The sequence below is a fragment of the Drosophila navojoa genome, chromosome 3 (genome assembly GCF_054131105.1).
Source record: "Drosophila navojoa isolate 15081-1374.11 chromosome 3, UAZ_NAV_1.0, whole genome shotgun sequence".
NCBI classification, from domain to species: Eukaryota; Metazoa; Arthropoda; class Insecta; order Diptera; family Drosophilidae; genus Drosophila; species Drosophila navojoa.
In genome coordinates this window covers 13884748-13905816 of record NC_142891.1, presented here as the reverse complement: position 1 = coordinate 13905816, position 21069 = coordinate 13884748, and the positions used below count along the sequence as shown (strand labels likewise).

General features: G+C 37.9%; 3 protein-coding genes across 3 annotated transcripts in view; 1 reads left to right on the top strand and 2 right to left on the bottom strand.

The window, feature by feature from the left end:
- The window catches only part of LOC108658133 (uncharacterized), a 143867-nt gene extending 122842 nt beyond the window's left edge, over window positions 1-21025 (top strand). Inside the window, exons 12-20 of the mRNA XM_089256884.1 lie at window positions 829-978; window positions 2227-2409; window positions 2479-2617; window positions 3476-3685; window positions 8194-9200; window positions 9565-9697; window positions 19083-19269; window positions 19390-19911; window positions 19975-21025. Coding sequence (XP_089113010.1) covers window positions 829-978; window positions 2227-2409; window positions 2479-2617; window positions 3476-3685; window positions 8194-9200; window positions 9565-9697; window positions 19083-19269; window positions 19390-19911; window positions 19975-20495 — 3052 coding nt within the window. The 3' untranslated portion in view covers window positions 20496-21025. The remainder of the gene's footprint in view (window positions 1-828; window positions 979-2226; window positions 2410-2478; window positions 2618-3475; window positions 3686-8193; window positions 9201-9564; window positions 9698-19082; window positions 19270-19389; window positions 19912-19974) is intronic.
- On the bottom strand, window positions 12218-13806 carry LOC108658132 (odorant receptor 67a). The gene is made up of 4 exons (XM_089257854.1): window positions 12849-13806; window positions 12585-12786; window positions 12366-12521; window positions 12218-12307 (listed from the first exon to the last, which is right to left on the bottom strand). The coding sequence occupies exons 1-4, from the start codon at window positions 13646-13648 to the stop codon at window positions 12254-12256; spliced, it is 1212 nt and encodes a 403-aa protein (XP_089113980.1). The 5' UTR covers window positions 13649-13806; the 3' UTR covers window positions 12218-12253.
- LOC108658292 (odorant receptor 67a) lies at window positions 15846-18315 on the bottom strand. The gene is made up of 5 exons (XM_030384487.2): window positions 18260-18315; window positions 16616-17464; window positions 16356-16557; window positions 16086-16241; window positions 15846-16020 (listed from the first exon to the last, which is right to left on the bottom strand). The coding sequence occupies exons 2-5, from the start codon at window positions 17422-17424 to the stop codon at window positions 15967-15969; spliced, it is 1221 nt and encodes a 406-aa protein (XP_030240347.1). The 5' UTR covers window positions 17425-17464; window positions 18260-18315; the 3' UTR covers window positions 15846-15966.
- Window positions 21026-21069: the final 44 nt, after the last annotated feature.

The following is a 21069-nucleotide window of genomic DNA, read 5'->3' as shown; positions in this document are numbered from 1 at the left end:
AATTTTATCATTTAATATACATCTGTATTATATTTAATCTCATAAAAATAATTCATTTTTTTAAAGTAAATTTGAAAATTGATTATTTACAAAATTTATATATCTTTGTATTACCTCATTTGTATTACCTCAGTATGCAATCTACTATAAATTATTTGCAATTCTGAAAATGCTTTTACTACAATATTTACATGTTTCTTCTCAACAACAAATGCATTGATTAAAGATTCACTATAAAAATATTTACTTTAATGATAATAATGACTTTCTGTCATATCAGGAAAACGCTAAAGTCCTTTGATATAAAACTGGCCATTAAAGGCAATATCTTGGCCACGGCAGACCTGAATCTGGCACATGTCAGGCGCTTAGCATAATTTTATAATTAGAAATAAGGGAAAATGCAAATTTTGCAGCCCAAGTAAACATCAGACTTCACTTTATGGTCGCATGATTAATATACACTGGCAGGGGCAAGCATTTTCTTCGCTGCTTCAGTTTCTTTTCTTTTTCTTCTTTTGCATTTCCTTCTAATGGAAAATTTGCTTTATGGGCAAACATAAATAAATAAAAAAAAAAAGCACATAAATGAATGCATAAAACAAGCGCACGCGCTCGCTTACTATAAAAATTGCTCATAAAAAGTCCAACTTGAAGGACTTTTCGCAGGACCTGGCTGACTGGCTGGCCAGGTCGGTGTTGGCCTGTTGAGTTGCCCTGGCCACCTTGCTGCACCGAGCTTAGGCTCCTTCAAGTGTCTTATTTAGCTAATTAGGAGCGGCCTGCCATGATTTTTTCATAAACTGTGTGATTTTTTCTCTTTTCCAGCGAGGACCTATTCTCGGACCAACTCTACATGGACATCGGACTGTCCACGCGTCTGCTGCATATCATGGCCAATTCGACAATATTTGCTTCTGTGATCTCTTATAAGAATCTTAAAAGTTTTCTACCAAAAACTTACTACACGCGTGGCAGGTGGGTAGCAAAATAATAAAATAATAATGATAATAAAATAATAATAATAATAAAATAATAATAATAATAAAATAATAATAATAATAAAATAATAATAGTAATAAAATAATAATAATAATTAAAGTTTTCAGTTACTTAAAATAAGGAAAAATAATTAAATAATAATAATCTGAAACGAAATAATATCACTAAATTTTATTTTAATTAATTTTTAAAAACACAATCTCTCAATTTAAAGAAAATATTCATAATATGCTGACTTACATTCTCACATTTCCCCCCCTTATTCATTTTAATTAATTTTTTTTTACAATTCCAGAGAATATAATATTTAAATTTTTTTTTTTTCCATAAATTTATCCACACATGAAATCCGTATTTTTAAACGTAATTCCAATTAATTATAGCTTGCTGCTAATTTCATTAACTGCATATTATAATCAAATAAGAGAAATTATTGCAGAATTATTTCACACGTTCCATCGACAGTTTTCTCGCTTTTTCCCATAAAGTTTAAACAACGAGCGCAATTCAATTTCAATGCATATCTGTAAAAATAATTCTGTGTAATGCCAAGTGTTGCCGCTCTGGAGGAGATTCCATCTTTCATAAGCGCATTAAAGCAGCTGCAAAAAGCACCAGCGCAATGCTGTGTAAAGCTGTTAGTTTGTAAACAATATGCAAATAAGCTGCAAGCAACATGTAACATGACACAACAGCAATAACAACAACAACAACAACAAATACTAAAAACGAGCCAGAGCACAGCTAGAGATTTGAATCTGGCATGAAATGGAAACTAGAAATAGTTGCCAATATGCAGACAAATGTTGATTAAATTATAATGAACCACAGAGACGCATATGTGTGAGAGGATGTGTATGTGTGTGTGTGTGTCTGTGTCTGTGTGATGAGCTTAATGAACATGCACTCAGCAGCTCGTCCTTGCGTTGCTTGATAAGATTAGCTGAAATACCGAATGGCAACTGCAACTGAGGCATGACAATCAGCAGCTGTTCTGGTATATTAAATGTACTAAATAATACCAAAATTATGTGAGAGATAGTAGATGGCATTGGGATTGAAAAGAGGATTATAAATATCAACTTGTACAAGCCGAAAGCAAGAATAGAAACATTTATAGCAACTGTTACATAATTTGTGACTAAGCAAAACCAATTTGTTAGTCTTTAATTAGTTATGTATGTATATTTTGCCTTTATACTAAAGTCTCCTCTCTAATTGCAGCGATCCCAAGGACTCGGACTATGTGCTGGCCTCGCGCATCATTCAAACTTGGCTGTTTCAATCGAATCGCTCGAATGACAATTTCCGCGAACCCCTCGACCTGTCCTTTGAAGCCGGCCACGTGGAGATTATATTCCAGCACGAAAGTGTGCCCAAAGCAGGCGACTGGGTCGCCGTCTGCGGGTAAGCATTAGTTGGATAACACTTCAATGGTTTCATCAGTAATATCAACTTGCCCCATCTGTCGCCCAGGCACGACTACAAGGCATCCTTTGACTCCACCTGGCGCTCGGATCTCTGCATCACAAAGCATCTAATGGAGAACATCACCCGCTGCATCTGCCCGCTCTCCGGCACCTATGTGGTCATGCTGACCAAGAGGCAACCACACGTAAGTAGTCAGAGAGCATTAGCCAAGTTTATCACTCGAAACCCAATTCCCCAAAGCCACAAATTGAGAAATAGTTTCACAGCATGCAATTATTTGCCAGCAGGCGAGCAATCACAGTTACAATTCCAAATATTTGCGCTAAGCAACTAAATCGGATATGGCATGCATTTAATATTAAATATTTATTTTCACATTGCTTACATTTGATTATTTTCAATATTTACATACAAAAATATAAATATGTATTGGGAATTCACTTTAAAGACATTTGAACTCTGCATTTAATCCCAATTATGTTGACTTGCCAATTGACTCAGATAGCATAATGTTTCATACTTATATTATTTTAATTTGTATATCATTTAATATTCACTCCTATAAATATATCATGTGTATTTAATTCAGCTTTAAAAATTTCATGGAATTTCATTAATTTCACTTACTGAATGAGTTTTTATGGCATTGCAGAGAACATTTAATATTAAATATTTATTTTTGCTTTATTTCAATATATACATGCATAAATAGATCATATTAACTGTGAGTTTAATTCAAATATATATTTAATTTATATTGCATTTAATTAATAAAGACTTTCAACACATTATTTATATTTGTAAATATTTTTATAAGTGAATATATATTTTAGATATGCTCATATTTCAATATATATGCTATAAATAATATATAATATAATGTAATATATAGTATAATTAATACAAAAAATATTTATTATTATATATATCAATATTATTTAAATTAATTTTAAAATAATTTTTTTTTAAGAATTTTTAACAAATAAAAAATAATAATAATACTTTATATACTCATATGTTATTTTATTTTATCTCATTTCAGTCGTCGCAGTCGCATACGCCCCAGCGGCCCATCTTTGTGATCGTGAGCTGCGCCCTCTGCCTGCTGCAGTGCTGCTGCGCCTTCCTCATTCTGCTGCCCATCTGGTGCAATCGCAAGTGTGCCGTCACCTTTCTCAAAATGCAGTTTTGCATCTCCACTTCGAGCGTGATGCTCATCTATCTGTTGGGCTTTATGAAAATGCTGCCGGAGGTGAGTAGAAATACATATTGATAAATATTTCAATATAAATTTAATAAATGGAAGCAGCTCATTGAACACGAATAACATGAAAAGCAGGTCTTCAGAGCAAAAGCAAACAGAAGTGAAGAGTTTTCGTGTTTATTTCAAATTTAATCAAATCAAAAATTATAATTGTGAAATAACAGGAATTTGATTTCAATTCCCATTAAAAACTCGACTCAAACCAGAAAATGCAGAAAAATGCGTAGCATACTTTTAAGCGCGGCGCGTTAAAACAAAAGCTGCCATTGTGGTTCACCCTCTCTCTTTCTCACCCTCTCTCTTTCTTGCACACACACACGAGCGCCGCCTGCCGCAAATGGGCGACCGAGGCGAAAAATTTAATTACGGGGAAATAAATACTGAAATAAAGGCAAAACCAAAAATAAAAGCAATAAAAAAAAAACAACAAAAGAAACCAAAAACCGAATGAAGCCTTCACAAAATATATATTAAAAAAGAAAAATAAATGCAACTTTATTCGATGCATAGTAAAAATGTAGATTGAGTTACACTTTACCTACATATATACACTGTGCAACAAAGCAGAGGCCGCTGCTTAAATGCAAACTCAAATTGAAATTAGTTCTTAGCCCTTTCTTTTATTCTTGGTTTGTTAACTACAACAAAAAGCCATTTGCCGAGCCCTAAATAAAAATCAATGCTTTGTTGGCTTAGAAACTCCACAATATTCTAATTAGAAATTTTCGCAGGAATCCAAGCATGAATTCCACTTTTCATGAAAAGTAATCTGCCAAAATTCTCCCCAGTCCAATCATAATCACAATCACAATCATCATCATCATGAACATAAACATCATTTGCAAAAAGAAATTAGCTTGTCGTCTGGCAAATAATGCGCCAATAAATGTACGAAGTCTGGGCCCGGGATTTGTAAATATTATAATTTACAGTTCGTTACACAAAATCCATGAAATAACAGAGCTGAGGTGCTGAGCTGCTCGCCCACCTGTTGGCCTGTCGCACCGAATGAAAGGAAATTAAAAACCAACAGCAACCAACAACAGTTCTCCAGAGAATCAACTCACTAAAGTCGAAATAAATATTAATAAAAGCGCAAATTTTCAATTTGCAAAGACCCTGGGCATACAAAATGTTTGAGATCGGTCCGAAGAGCCGTCAAAAACTCATTACCTTATGGAACCTTTCAGTCCCAAAAGAATCCACAAAATCTTTTGAATTATAAAGCGAAAAGTGCGCGTCTAAGCAAAATATACAAATTCATGCTCCCTAATCTCCAGAGGTAGCCAGACCGAGCGAGCACAGCAAAGTGAAACGACGATGCGAAAATCTCTAACAAGATGTTACATTTCTGAATTAGTAATAAACTGGGCCGTAGTGCAAAGCGCGAGCAGAGCCGGAGCGAAATAAATAAATGAAAAACAAATAAAACGCCAGCGCGACAATAAAAACTGAAAACACAATCGAAAATGTTTGTTAAGAAAAACCGACAAAAGTTGACAAAGAACGGAGGGGGAAAAGTCGTGCAGATAGATAGAGCGAGTGAGAGAGAATGAGTGATAAAAAGAGATGAGAAACAAGGGAAAGAAGTTACAGTGCCTGGGCTGGGATGGGGTGACTGGGAAATACCCTGAACTTTTCCAGAGAGCTGGTATTGCAATTCTTGTATGCTTCTCTTATATATCTTATATACCTTATCTCTTATGGCACCTTCCTTTTACATACACTTTCACAAATCCAATATGCCCACTCCCGCTGCGCACAGGGTATACGAACTTATGGACAATCGTCAAAACTACGTCGTGAAGCAGAGTGAAGACAAAGTTTCAAACGGAAGAGGGTGTGCTAGTGTGTGTGTGTGTGTGTGTACAAGTGTGCGAGTGTATTCTAGTGCTCTAGTCAAGTGAGCGAGGTCTACTTAATGGCTGCACAAAACTCGACTCGACTCGACTCGACTCAAGTGCAATTCAAAGCAAACGCTTCCGAGTGCGAGCCCTGAGGCATCTGGCTGTCACAATTTGGCGGTGGCACGAGAGTCAGCAACAAGCGATAGACAATGAGTGTGTGTTTGAGTGGGTGTAGATGTGTGTATTCGTGCTTGCCACGTATTCCATTCGCCATTTGAGATCAGCTCTTAATGAGCAGCTGACGCAATTTAACGAATTGGCGGCCAGCGGGCAGTTGCTCAATGCCAAAAGCGCAGCAGATGCGTGCAAATTTATGAAAATGTGAAACAAGTGTAAATTAAAATTAACATTAAAATAAAATAAAAGTAGAAGAAGAAGCGCACAACACGTGCAACTCGCTGCAAAGACATATGGAATTTTCATGTTGCTCGAAAGGACACGTGTCACAACGGGTGGGCGGACGTTCGACTGCCACGCCCATGTCAGCGCGAACAATAAATCAAATTAATATATATATATATATATGTATATATTTTTGCATTTCACTCATGGCAAATGTATTTGTGTATAAATAAATACAATTTGCAGCGCCGGTTAAAAAACATAATAAATAACGCATACGCCAGCGAGTCCCACGAGAGACAGAGAGAGAGAGCGGGCTGTGAGCGAGCGAGACAGACGAAAGCTTTTAAGCGCACTTAACTTATAATTTCTCATAAATACAAAGCGACGCCGTAAAATATTCGCGCTGCGAATTGAAAATTAAAAAGTTTACAAATTTATTTTACTGCAGTCGGGGCAGACAACAAAGTCGCTGACCTCCACGCTCAGGATTCCAAGAAGCCAAAAAGCAACAGTTGTAACAATGCATGTGTGAAGGTGTATGTGTGTGTGTGTGTGTGTGTGTGTGTGTGTTGAAAGAGAAATCCTGTTAATGTAATGAACTGCGGCTGCAATATTCAAGCCACAACCACAGCTCAGCTGCGCTGTAAGCAGAAAAAGAAATCTCTGAATGCTATATTCTAATTCAATATCAGAGGGTCGTACACGTATTTAATGTCTATTAGCTTGCAATTTGCTTAGTGGTTATTGGCCACGTAACCACAAGCACAACCCAGACATGACAAAACCTAATGAAATCATGCGCTGTGGCTTCTGGCTGTGAGTGGAGTAAAATGAACTTTGTGGCTTAAGCATGGAGACAGGGGGAATGGCATTACATTCTGGATTCCAGTTATGGAGGTCAGTTATTTGATGAGCTGTTAGAATATGCTGCAACTAATTAATTACATTATATAATTAATTAATTACATTATATAAAAAACTTTCCGGTTTTTTTTTTGTTAAATATATATTTATATATTTTTTTAAATAAACAAAGTATATAAAACGTTTATTAAAAATATATTTTTGTAAAAACCCTACCCAACTTTTTATTATAATTATTATTTTTATTATTATTGAATAAAATTTATATTATGTGCTCAATAGTTGTAAAAATTAAATACAAATAATTGTTATCATTTTTTAATATAATTGATTTAAATTATTTATTTAGTAGTTTTAATAATAATTTTATTATAATTAATAATTATAATTTATTAATAATATTTTTATTATTCATTTAGTGATTTAATTTAATAATAATTATTATTATATTATTATTATATTATTATATTATTAATTAAGTATATTCAAAAATTATTTTTCATTAAATTTATTTTTCAAAATTAAAGTAATTTAGTTTTTGATATTTGCTCGCGATTTTATATTACTTCAAAATCTATCAATTTGTGATCAAAAAATACAACAACAAAAGTTGTACTCAATATAATATAATTATTTTAATTTTTCTTACATACGCAAACAGAAATTTTTTAAATATATAATCTCGTTTAATTTCTTTATTAACCTCTTGAAACAAATCTTAAAACGGACACCGCAGCAAGCAGTTCACTTTGCCAGTAGCAAGCAGTTCGCAAGCAGTTCAACATTCTTTGGCATGAGAAAAGCTCGTAATTAAAACAATTTAGAGCTCTCTAACATTTAATTAAAATGCATAGTTTATTTAATTAATTATGCGTGTGGAACTTTTTAGAGGCTCGCGTGAATAAACCCAACTCTGAGAAAATCTCAGCTCGTCGAGTGTTATGTTCCTTTTTATAACGCTAATAAAACATTTTGCCATTTGGGCCAAAGCTGGGCCACAACTTTTTTTTATAACTTTTTAATAAGTGATGTCCAGTCATTTGTTGGGATTGTAATGAAATAATTTATGCTCGAGGCACGCGTCAAATTGTGATGTCATCTTTACGGCTGACAGAGCAGCGGGAAATCCCAGTAAATAGCTGTGAAATACATAAATACAAAAAAAAAAAAACAGTCAAGTAAATATATGCTGGGTCGTAAATGGTATAACAGCAACTGTTGGTGTTGTCTGCTATAGATGTTGCTGTTGCTATTGCTGTTGCTGTAAGGCGCTGACAACTTTTTATATTTAATTAAAAATAATGATGTTGCAACGAAGTGGCTGCCAATCTCCCTTTTACTGGAGCGTTATTAATGCGCCTCATAATTTCCTCTTTGCAGAACTGGCATGCCATAATCAGCAGCTCGCTGGCCTCGCTGCTCCTGCTGGGCATCTCCACGCTGATTGCCATTGCGCTGGTCATACACACGGAGCTGGTGCCGAAGAAGTATCTGCAAATCGGCAGCAAACCACCGACACCCACCAAACAAGCGGCGGCGTCCAAGCGCCGCGAGAGTCTAAGTAATATTACGCAAATCAGCAGCGCTCAGTCTCCGGAGGCGAATGGCTCGAGTTGCAGTCGCAGTCGGAGTCGCAGTCAGAGCCGGAATCACCCACCGCCGAGTCGGGGCAGATCTGCCGCCGGCTCCTCGCTGCCATTGTCTAGCGGCTCGGCGGGCATACGCGGCGCCATCGGCATTAGCTGGCTGCTTCCGCTGCTGTTCGCCATTGCCGCACCGCTAATATGCAGCATCATAGGCAAATGGCCGCGCCACTGGTGGCCGGAGCTGGTCTGGAGGGGCGGCAGGCAGCAGCCGACGGACGCAGCAGGCGAGGAGTATGGCGAGGACGGCGGCGTCTACTATGCCACGCATACGCTGCTCAATGCCGATAATTTACTGCTCGAGTCGGAGGCGCTGCTGGGCAATGCGACTGGTAGACGTCAGACAGCTCCCACACTGGCTGAGCCGTCGGCCAATGCTCTCGCCACGTCAGCGTCATCAATCACAGTTGGCAGCGAGGCGAACTTGGCCGCTGTGACAGCTGCGGCATTGACTTGGCCACAACAGCAGGAGCAGGGGCAGCGGCAGCAGGAGAAGCAGCCATCCGTTGGCTGGATTACGCCCGGACATGCCGCGGCATTCACTTCCGGCACATCGGCAACTCCATCGCCGTCGCCGTCGCCGTCGCTGAGCTTCATTCTGTTCGTTTGCATCGATTTGCTGTTCATTCTGCTCTTCTGTGCGCTGTTTGTCATTTTAATGAAGAAGCTCTTGTGGCTGTGGCACAAGAATCGCAATGTGCATGCCCATCCGCTGGACAAATTCAATATGGCGCTGCGCAGGCGGTAAGTATTTGGATGAGAACGAGAACTAGGACGAGGACGAGGACGAGGATGAATCGAATCCTGCTCAGCTTTGCGCTGACAAACAACTATTACTATTAGCTAATGCATTGATAATGCTTTCTCAATATATATATATAGACTTTAGTTTGCTTTTGGTCCACCCCAAAATCTAATTTCCCTTTTGCTGTCCAAGCTGAAAATGTTAATAACTGCGACCAGACGACGAGCATAATCCATAAAATCAGCTCTCAAGCGGCTCTGGAGTCCGCACACAACTCCCAATGAAAGCGATTTTAATTTCCTTCAACCACGCTCACTCTCCCTCTTTAACTCTCTCTCTCTCTCTGTCTCTCCCTTTCTATAGACTTGGCCTACTTTATCGCGCTGGCGGTTTGCTGCTCGTAAAACTCTGCACCGATGGCTGCTTCATCGTGTACGTCAACTCAACGCCGGATACTTTATGGGCATATCCGTTTGGCATATCGTGCATAATATTGGTAAGTTCAGAGTTCGTATTTAATTAACCGAGCAGATGACGTGCGCGTGCCACAGTGCGTATGCTTGATTGAGTTATGCCAGTGGCGACAAGTATATTGTCCTGTCGCGCCACCTCTCGACTTGTCGCTTGTCAACAAAACTATTAGGGGATTGGCATCACTTATGCAAAGTGTTGTATCTTTGCTTCTCTTTTTGTTTATTATCTTTGGCAAATCCTTGGCTTAGCTTCTCTCAGCTCGGCGTCTTATGGCGCGTGCATATTTTATCAAAGTGCAAAGCCTGCATATTTTTACGCACGACTCACAAATTATGCATGCAGAATCAACTGAGACACTTGGCGCAGCGGCCGACACGCCTCCTGGGCAACCGCCTTAACCACTTTCACTGGCTGCATTAGGCTTTTACCTGGCTGCTGCTGTGGTCGCTCTGCCTCTTATCAAAGTGGCTAAGAGAAGCCCTTTTATATATTTTTTGTTTATGTATATTTACTTAGCACTTGACATCGACTCCATTCGCTGAGCTTCTCTTCTTTTTTTTATTTTGTATGTATTTTTTATTTTGTTTTTTCGCTCATTTAGTTTGTAAATTAGGTAAGTGCACTTGGGCTCAGCAAAGTCATTTACCTAAAAGCAACTGCCTGGCCCATGTATCTCTTGTATTTTGCATTATTTGCGTTTCTTTTGATCTTTTGACGGGAGTTAGTTTCATGTGATTTGAGCCAGTTTCTTTATGTTTTAGTAAACAAAATTACTTGAAAATGTGCTATATAACATAAGAAAACAGCTAAAATTATATACGTATATTTTTTGCAAATATACCAATAAAAGCTCGTATAATAATTAATTAGAATATCTTTGCTTTAATTGTATGCAGAGTTCATATATTTATTTTGTATATATAAATATATTAATAATAATATATTATAATATTATACTTAATATATTTTACTTAAATAAAAATAAATAAAAAAAAATAATAATAAATTAAATAAAATAAAATAAAATAAAAAATATATATATTAATATATAAATACATATAAATATTTTTTTTTATAATTCATGTTACTAAAAGACAAGCCAATAAATCTTATTTATTGTTAATTTTTTAGTGTTATTTTTTATATATTTTTTAATATTTGTTTAATAAAACCTTAAAATTTTTTATCTACATATTTGTATACTGTTTTCATTTTGTAAAAGAATTAAAATTTGTATTTATTTAATTTTTTTCATATGAATATTTTTTTTAATTATCAATTTAATTTTTATTCATCAAATTATTATTAAAATAATATATTTTAAACCTATTTTTATTATATATATTTTTCTATATATTATATATTCCTTATATTTTTCAAGCAATCTTATTAATTTATTCCTTATTCAATTTAGTTTTATTATCCAAAATAGTTCCAGAAGTTTTTAAAATGTAAATGATATTTCTAAAATAAATCTAAATTCTCTTACAAACATATTGATAATGCAACGCGTATATAAACTCGTCGTAAATAAGTAAATAAAGCACACGCAATATAAATATTATGAATTGATTATGTAAACTGCATTACACTTATCCATGATTCTGATTGCCGTAACTCGAAATATTTAAATAGCCTAAACACGCAAATGCAAATGCGGGCAAAATGTTGCGAGCCAACTCCCACATATGCCAGATCCGGTCCGAGCTGGGGCTATTAATATGGCCATCAATTGGTATTTGGCATCGGCAGAGAGTCGGCTGCGTCGGCCTCTGTTCATGTTTAATTATTTATAACAACATTTAAAGGACCGCAACACACGCACATAGCCAACAGACCACACGATTAGGCCATGGACTGACTTCACTGCAATGGATCCACTGGGGAAGGGGAAGAACTGCTCTAATTATGTAATTAATTTCGCTGCAAATTTCAGAGCTTGAATGCCTGAGCAACATCATTTAGTAGGAACTAAAACATGGAACAGTAAATCCACCCGATTAAAGACAGATTTAGTTGGTAATCTAATCGATTTATTGGTTAATATTGGATAGAGATGGGAAATGAGAATTTATGGATATATATCTGTTTAAGATATATATATTATTATTATATTTATGCGAAATGAGAATTTATGGATATATATCTGTTTAAGATATATATATTATTATTATATTTATTTTATTAAAGACGTTAAATATTCGAATGCTGAAAGATTAGAATAGAATTTTTTTAAGTACAATTTTATTTATTTTCAAGAACTCTTTTGTAAAACTTCTATATAAAATATATTTTTACTACTATTCATATTTTGTACTACTATAAGATATTTGAATGATGCAAATTTGAATTTGAATTTGAATATTTCAATTTAAATATCTACAAATTTTTTATGTTCATAAAGAACATCTCTCATTTCTATATAAAATATATATTTTAAAAGTTTGTAATAAAAGCGATAAAGCTCTAGCGTGCCCTTGCCCTTCCCGTACCATAGCTTGTACTATACTATACCTCATATTACGCCATCCTATACAAATTTTTTTATAAAAGTCCTTTGCAAGATCGGATTGAAGCTTTACTGATACATCGTGCGTATCAAACAGAATAATCTATAGGACATTTTGAGGAACTGCATGGAATTAGTTGTAAAAAGTGTGTCATCGTGGCATATAATATTATGTACTTACAATAGTCATAGTCTCCATTGATATATCCAAAAATACTGTAGCCTTCAGGCAAACGATATTCTGGGCACGTTTGGCGATGAAAACTAGCATTTTAGTAAAGCGCGTATCGCCAGGCACCCAATTCATCTCGTAAACAGCGGCAGTGACTCCCTGACTCTATAGGGTATTCAAATTATTATTAATTATTATTAAAATCGATCAGAATCAATATTCCCCCACCGATGCAATTAGCCAATCACTGAAAAAGCAAATCAAATAGATTTCCGATATGGCCGAGATCATGAAGAGCGCCAGCTTGACCGTATGATCGGCACTCAGGCCCAGGGTCATCTGAAAGCCCACGAAGCAGACCATTACCGAGGAGGTGAGAAAGTTCAAGAGCAAAGGCACTCCGAACACTGAGTTCATTACATCCGAGAGTCTGTAAAAGTTTAGAGTCTGTAGTAAGTCAAATCCCAATCGAAATCTACTCATGAGCCTTGCCTCAACAGTTTGTTGTGATAGAGAATCAGTTCCCGCAGCGCTGCCAAGTCCTGGGCATAGCCATCGGGCTCGCTGCCTGCTTTGATCTTAAACTCAGCCAGGGACTTGGAGAGATAATCGAAATGCATGACTAGCTGCGTATTGACGGCGGTTATTGAGAGATCCGCCGAAATGTGGCCCGTGGTCGCAGTGTAGGCGCCTCCCACTTGGAGCAGATACATGAGGTAGTAGCTCCAATTGTCGTGATAGTTCCAGGGCGATGTCGGAAAGAAGGGCATGCCCTTCTCCAAGTCCGGCACGTGGAGCAGCCAGTGATGTATGGCGTAACGCACATAGGTATAGAAGCTATAGGTGACGACGAGCACCAGAAAGAGTCCGCTGAAGGAGCGAAAGATGAAGCGGCAACGTTCCTTGTAGTACAGCACTCGATAGTCGTCCTGCTCCTGGCGGACTGCAGCTGGAAAGATTGACTCCAGCTCGGCCACCAAATCGTTCAGCTTGTCCTTCTGACGCCACACGCTGGCCGTCTTCAGCTGGCTGACCAGGACGAAGCCCAGATAGCAAATCGTCATGCAAATCTCAACAATATGCTCGGGCTTATTGAAATAGAACACGACATAGATGAACTCCATTAGGAAATTGAAATTCATGTTCAACTGATTCAGCAGAAGGACAATGTACAGCCAGTGACTGGGCACTTTATTGAAGCTAGGCGACTCAAAGGGATCCACGCCCAGCGTGTGGTAGAAGAACACGGGCAAACTCATAAAGTCATTGAAGGTGGCAAACTCCCCGGGCATGTTGTCTACTAGGCTAATATCCTCAACTATTCCACTCGAGCTCTTGGCTGAAACTAACTGATGAGCTACTTTCACGTATAGCCACTATTTATGGCTTTCTTTTGGCTGTTTGTCAAAACCACAAAACTCTGTTTTGACCATTTATGAAGACCACAAAATTAATTATATATGCGTAAATGTCCTCTAATTATACGAGTCCAGTATTTAGGGAGGGGGAAGGACATAGAATACGCTAACAAGCTACTCAAATAATGCTGAGGCTATGCTTGAAATTCGAAATGCTAAGCTACAAGCTAACAGACAGATTTGCTATAACTTATACATACCTATTATGTATATATGTACATATATACACATATGTACGTGTTCAATAAACTGCGTTTATACTTTTAGTATTATTCATAGAGAATTTTGAGCATTTGACATCTAAATTTGTAATTAATTAATCAATTAATTTTTTTTAAATAGATGTACCCTGTCCAAAAGTTCCTTTTGAATGAAATCGGTTTCTTAAAAAAAATAAACAAAAAAAATAAAATAAAATGTGAAATTTTAATATAAAACCTTAATTAATATGCCCATAAATACAAATGTAGGTACAAATGTAAATACAAATGCATTCATATGTACTTACACGTCTGCAAACAACACCATACGTACGCAAGTGTGTTTGTTTTACTCACACTCAAAGATCAACCAATTGCATCGTTTCTTTAACGAGCTCTTTCGCGATCGGCTTTCACCGTTTCGATTAGTTTTGTTGCGCTCTGACTGCTCTTCGTCCATTTGCTTGAGTGATATGGAGCGCAAAGTCTTTTGTGTATGTGTTGGTATGTATGCAAGTATCAATTGCGCTTTTGTATTGAGTATATGCGTGGGAATGTAAATGTGGAGAGAGTTTGCATTGAGTCTTTGCTCACCTACTGAGTCTCATTGTGCGCGAACGTTAATCGTTCGTTAAAAGAGTTCAACTCGAGGCGCTCAACGAAAAAAGAAAGAAGCGAAGCGTGTTGTTCGGAGTGAGAGCGAGAGCGATGGAATATGATTTGATTTTTTCGACTCATATGGCGAACAGAGCTTAAAGAAAACGTTCAGCTGTTAGTATTTGCAAGGCCGTGCTTAGACGCAGTCGCAGCATAAATTGCACCGTAGGTAAGGCGCGTTCTTCTTCTCATACATTCGTGCGCATGTGTGCGTTTTGCAGTCGTTTGCGTTGTACATACATACATATGTACACATTTTTTGCATATAGGAGAAGAGCTTGAAACTGTAGTTCATTACCGGGTGCAGGTCAACAGCAGACACTCTTAGAGCATTCTGAGCATTTTCATTTATTTTTTTTAAATTATGTATGTACATCGTTCTCGAGCTAGACTTAAACAAAATGTCCATTATAATTAATTAATTATGAACGCTTATTACATATTGCTACCTAACGAGTAAATTAGAAGCGCGCTGCGGTTAAAGTTCTTTAATTATTAATTCGTCAAATTATTGTTGTCATTCCTCGTCAAATTGTTGTTTGCAAATAAAGTCATTTGTGCCAATTACTCGTTAGGCCTCTGATTTATTAATGTCAATGTCAATTTTATGGCACCCTGAGAAATGACAGCTGTCCAATTGAATGAACCCATTGAAATCGATACTAATATGATGCAAATTTTGTAGTATTTTCAATTGGGCATTAAAAGTATTTAATTGGAGGTAAACTCGCCAGCAGATGAAGCAATATTTCTGATTTTGGATAGACTAAATATTCGCAGAGAGTAGTCGTACATACATACATATGTACATCATAGATATTAGGGCAATTTTATTCATCCTGAGTTACATACATATGTATGTCAAACTTAAGTTTTAAGGGTTGAACTAGTCAATTCTTGAAAGGTTACAGATAGCTATATCAATAGAGAGTTCTTGTAGCTACGAATAATCATAAATATGTATGTATTATTTAAGAATATGGATATCAAACACAAAACAAGGGATAAAAGAAGAACTCCCAAATAATAATTATCCAAGAAGCAAAGTAATATAACTTTATTATTTATTTAATTGACAGAATTGCTTTGAATAAATTTTTACAATTTATAGAACAAGAAACAAAAGTACTAAAGACGAACTATTAATAGCCAAAATATAGTAGAATATATGAATATATAGATATTGATAAATATAAATTTAAGTACGGTCAGCTCTTTAAGCCATATAGTAAGCTAACTGTAAAAACTTAACATATACGAGTTTAAAAGATTTTAAGTAACTCCAATGCTAATGCCATCTCGGGGCTTCTTTCGCTCTGAACTGGTCTCATCTCTTCACTGATACATGGTACGAATCACGCAAAAGAACCTGTAGGTCATTTGCAGGAACTGCAAATAAATAAAGGAAGTCAATCAATATTGGATGCAATGAGAACTCCTTGTGATTCCCACACCATTGTCATAGTAGGCATTGAAACATCTAGAAACACAGTGGCCCTGAGGCAAACGGGTCGCTGGGCGCGTTGAGCAACGATGATGAGCATCTTATTGAATCGCTTATCAGCGTCTGGCCAGTTCATATTGTAGACAGCATCGGAGACAGAGAAGCTCTGCAATTGCAAAATATATGTAGAACTATTCAATGATACAAAATCTACAATATTATATGTGACAATATAAAATTAAATGTAGTATAAGGGTATCTGTGAATTAGTGGAACTTACGGCATTTACAAGCTCATCGCTAAAGTAGCATATCAAATAGATTTCGGCCATTTCGGCCACCAAGAGAACAGCCAGCTTGCAGACGACATCGAGACTCAGTCCGATGGTCATTTGAAAGCCCACAAAGCAGACCATCAGCGAGGAGGACATGAAGTTAAGCAGCAGTGGCAAGCCAAACACCCGATTGATGACCTCGGTCAAGCTGCGAGAGAATAAATCAAGGAGTGGGTGGCTACGCCTTGACAACGACAGCAACTCACCCTAGCAGCTGGTTGTGGTAGGCGATCAGCTGCTGCAGCACCTTGAGATCCTTCTGGTAGCCATCCTTGACGCGTCCTGCCTGGATGAGCAGCTCCGTGAGCCTCCTCGACAAGTAGTCATAGTGCATGATGGTCTGAATGAGCACTGCAAAGATGAGTATGTCGCTCGAGGCATGGCCCGCCGTGCACGTGTAGCCAGCCAGGGACTGCAGCAAATACATCAGGCAGAAGCCCCAAATGTTGTGCACGCCCCAGGGCGACACTGATGTGTAGGGCATGGCCATGGAAGCGCCGGGCACCTCCTGCACATAGCGCTTGACCAGAAACTGAATAATCACAAACAGATTGTAGGTGGCGATGAGCAGCAGGTAGAGGCCGGCGAAGCCCTTGGTGAACATGCGACCTCGGCGCAGATAGCGCTCCACCTGATATTGTCGCTGGCTCTCGGCATCAGTCGAGGGAAAGATGCGCTCCATTTCGATCATCAGATCATTCAATTGGTCTCTCCGCAGCCACACAGTCACCATCTTCAGTTCGCCCACGATCACGAACACAATGTAGCCCATTACCATGCAGGACTCGACGAAGTTATCGTTGTTCTTGAACGAGATGTACACGAAGGCGCACTCCAATCCAAGCACAAAGTTCAGATTGACCACTTGAAAGAGGAAAATAGTCAAGAGCCAGCGAGTCGATAATCCCGTCCTGGTGGCCAAATCATACGGATGTATGCCCAGGCTATTGTACAGCACAACTGACAAGCTCATAAAGTCATTGAAAGTAAACCGAGATATTGGCTCTGCTGTCATTGTGATCGAATTTGTGTGAGATGAGCTGATTAAAGATTCCCTAGATAGATATTATTCTAAAGAAAATTAATATTATTGCTTCTATTAGTCTTTTATTTTTTCTTATGGTTGAGGAACTTTACATTTGTAGAATGTTGGGTAATTGAATTCCTAGACTTATACATATTTATATGTATATGTCTGCTAACTCTATAGAGATCATGCAGGCGCTTTTCAAAAGTTCCCTTCATGTTATCGTTCTTCAATTAATTTAATAAACATTTCTCAAGCTCGCGAATATTTTAAGCAAATTTTTTTATTCATGAAATTAATTTTAAAATTAAGAAATTCTTATTAAAAAGTTTGCCCCTTTTGTTATATTTCTTATATGAAAATACCTAACCGAGTTCGAGTTTGAAATTTTACCGGTTTGCTGGGCTTGGGTAATCCCTACTCTACCAGTTTCATCTCTTCAGAAGGATAATATGTAATATGTACATATAAAATAATTATAACTTTTAGTAAATAAGAAGGAAGATTTTTGAACATCAAACAAATCTGGGTTGAAGTTAGTTATTTAAATAATAAAAAAAATATATATATAAATATATATATAGAACGTAAACAATTAAAATCAATCATATTCGTTAAACAAAATTTTAATTTAATTTTGCTTGTTGAAAAATTCGACATATTCTGCAATATGAATCAAGCAAACTGAAAATCTTTTACAGGATTTTTAGTTGTTAAATATTTATCTGCTTGTAGTTAGAGATTTTAATTAATATCAGATACAACAGATATATTTTAGTTAATATCAGATTTACTCATCGACTAAGTTTAGTACAAAGAGCACCTTTTTTCTCGTGTTTGCTGAGCACCTGTGTCAATTGAAGACTAAACCCAAAATGCATTTGATTGGAGCTGTTGGGCCCAGAGCAATACTAGTTCCTGTTATAATGGACTTTTAATTGCTTAGTTAGCGCGTAACATGTGAACCAACTGGAGAATTCCGAAAGGCAATTATATATGAAAAGAGACAACGAAATTCAAAAATTACCTAATGGGACTCTTGGTTGATAAATGTCTATACAATTTTAAATATACCACTCCATATAAAATTTATATGTTCAACAAAATTTTGAAAAATATTTAAAGGGAAAAAAATTGTTTAGGAAATCTATATTTTTATTCTTATATAAATATATAAATATATTGCAGTTAAATATAACAAATATAAAATACTAAAATTGATATATTTGTATATATTTTTTATTTTATATATTTATAATAATTATAAAATATATCATATATTAAATATTTTATAAATTAGACATAAAATAGGAACAATATTTTTTTTTTAAATATATATATTTTTAAATTAATTAATTCAAATAATCAAAGAAATTATGCTTTTGTGTTATTGTTATTATTATTATTATATACATACATATGTACAATTTTTGCTGAATATACATATCTCTCAGATAACGATATTATTAAGCCCCTGAAAATATATCACATATCGAATTAATACCAATTGCATTACACAATTTTGTCCCTGCCTGCCTTTGGCTGACTCTATAAGTTTATAAATTAACCATCACAGCCTACAAACCGATATACTATAAATTTATTTTTAGCAGTTCTTTTACCAATGGAATATCTGTTCATTGCAGGGCTTTGCCATTCTCTTCTGCTTCGTGCTCAAGGCGGAGAGTCAACTGCGTGGACCGCCATTCCTGAGCAGCAACGGCAGCAGCCAGAGCAGCTCGCTGAAGCAGACCAAGTTCAACACGAGCAAGACCAGCCTGGACGACAACTACTGCACGACGACGACGGCCAGCATAAATAGTCCACTGAGCTGTAAGTAGCCAAGGCGCCATCGAGGGTCGCGTGTCGCGTGTCGAATGAGACGAGCTCTCGATTCTCAAGTGACTCAACCGACTCAACTGACGCAACCCACATTTGTCCAATCATTCGCAGTCTATATGAACCATGACAAGGAGAAGGAGAGCGAGTGCCTGGCCCCATCAGCAGCAGCAGCAGCAGCAGGAGGAGGCACAGCAGCCGTAGTCATCGCAGCTGGGCCGAGCGGAGCGGGCGCCGCGCCGCTGCAACAGAAGCAGGGCCTGGAGCTGTCAACGACAGCCGCCGGGGCTGTGCAGCTGCCGTTGACAATCATCTCGACGGCGCCGCGCTGCCAGGCGGCCATTGTAAGCAGCACGGCAGAGACGCTGCTCGGCGGGCATCAGCAGCTGCCGCTGACGGTGGCCGCCTCGCCAGCCACGCGCTGCTGTGCTCTGCTAGGGGGCGGCGGCGGAGCTGGCGCTGGCATTGAGGCGCCCAGTGGGCTGGGCTATGCGTACGACGCCTACACAATGGGCGGCCTCACGGGCAGCCTGGGCAGGCGCATGCTGCACCACCATCAGCCACACTATGCCACGGGGCCATGCGACGAATTCGTGGGCGTCGAGACGCTGGACATACTACAGGGATTGGCAGCAGGTAAGTGTGGGCGTGACTGGGGCGCGACTCTTTGCCATGACTAACCGCATCGCGCACTTGCAGACAGCATCATTGGCATACACACGGCCACGCCCCCTCAGTATGTGCCGCTGCAGCACAATCCGTACGTGGACTTTGTGCCCAGCCCCCTGCTGCTCAGCATGCAGGCGGGGCCCGGGCCGGGGCCACCCACCATCAGCGGGAATCTGAGTGGAGCCGGCGCCCTCCTGTCCAGCAGCACGCTGCCCACGCCCAAGACGCAGAAGCGCGTGACCATACTGGAGCCAACGTCGCGCACCACCTTCGATCCCATGCTGCCCACCATGGTGGCCGCGGTGGTGTCCACCACAACCACCACGGCCACCAGCACAGTATCCGTGACGCCGTCCACGCAGACCGCCGGAGTGGACAGCAGCAGCAAGGGCTCGGCCGGCGATGCGACTCTGGATCGCATCAGCCACGATCTGGACTACTTGCTGAACCGGGGCTGCCTGGATGCGGATGCGGCAACGCCGCCACCACCGCCGCCGCCCGCCGTGGTGGTCAAGAAGTGCGACGAGGCGCAGCAGAGCAGCCAGCTGTAAGGGCGCCCCGTAAACCCATCAGTGTAAATAGAGTAGTCGAACGAACTGTAAATAGCCAACTATTAGTGCTTAAATGGATAGCTCTAATTTATTTATTTCATAATTAGTTTCTTTAGTTCTGCAAAGGATATATGTATATGTATATGTATAAGAATGCCATCAGAACAAAAATCAAATCGAATCAACTCTGTAAAATGACATTCAAATCAATCTTCAAATCATCTAAATGAATTTAAATCAAATAAAAAACCAAAAATAAAAAACATTTTTAGCTAGATTTACAAAATGAAAACAAAAGCAACTTGCAACAAAGATAAACAAAAATTGATAAAAATTAACCGATTATGGTAATATTAATAAGTAAGCCTAGGCTAAATCGAGGTGGGCACAGCTGTGCTTCGGATTTTTGATTCCATTTAACATTTTCCTAGACCTTAAAAACAAAAAACAAAACCAAAAATAAACTCTACAAACTACAATAATTGTATAACTAAAATCAAATATTACAGAACTATTTCTGCAACAACAAATTATACATACACACACATATATATATATACATATATATACTATA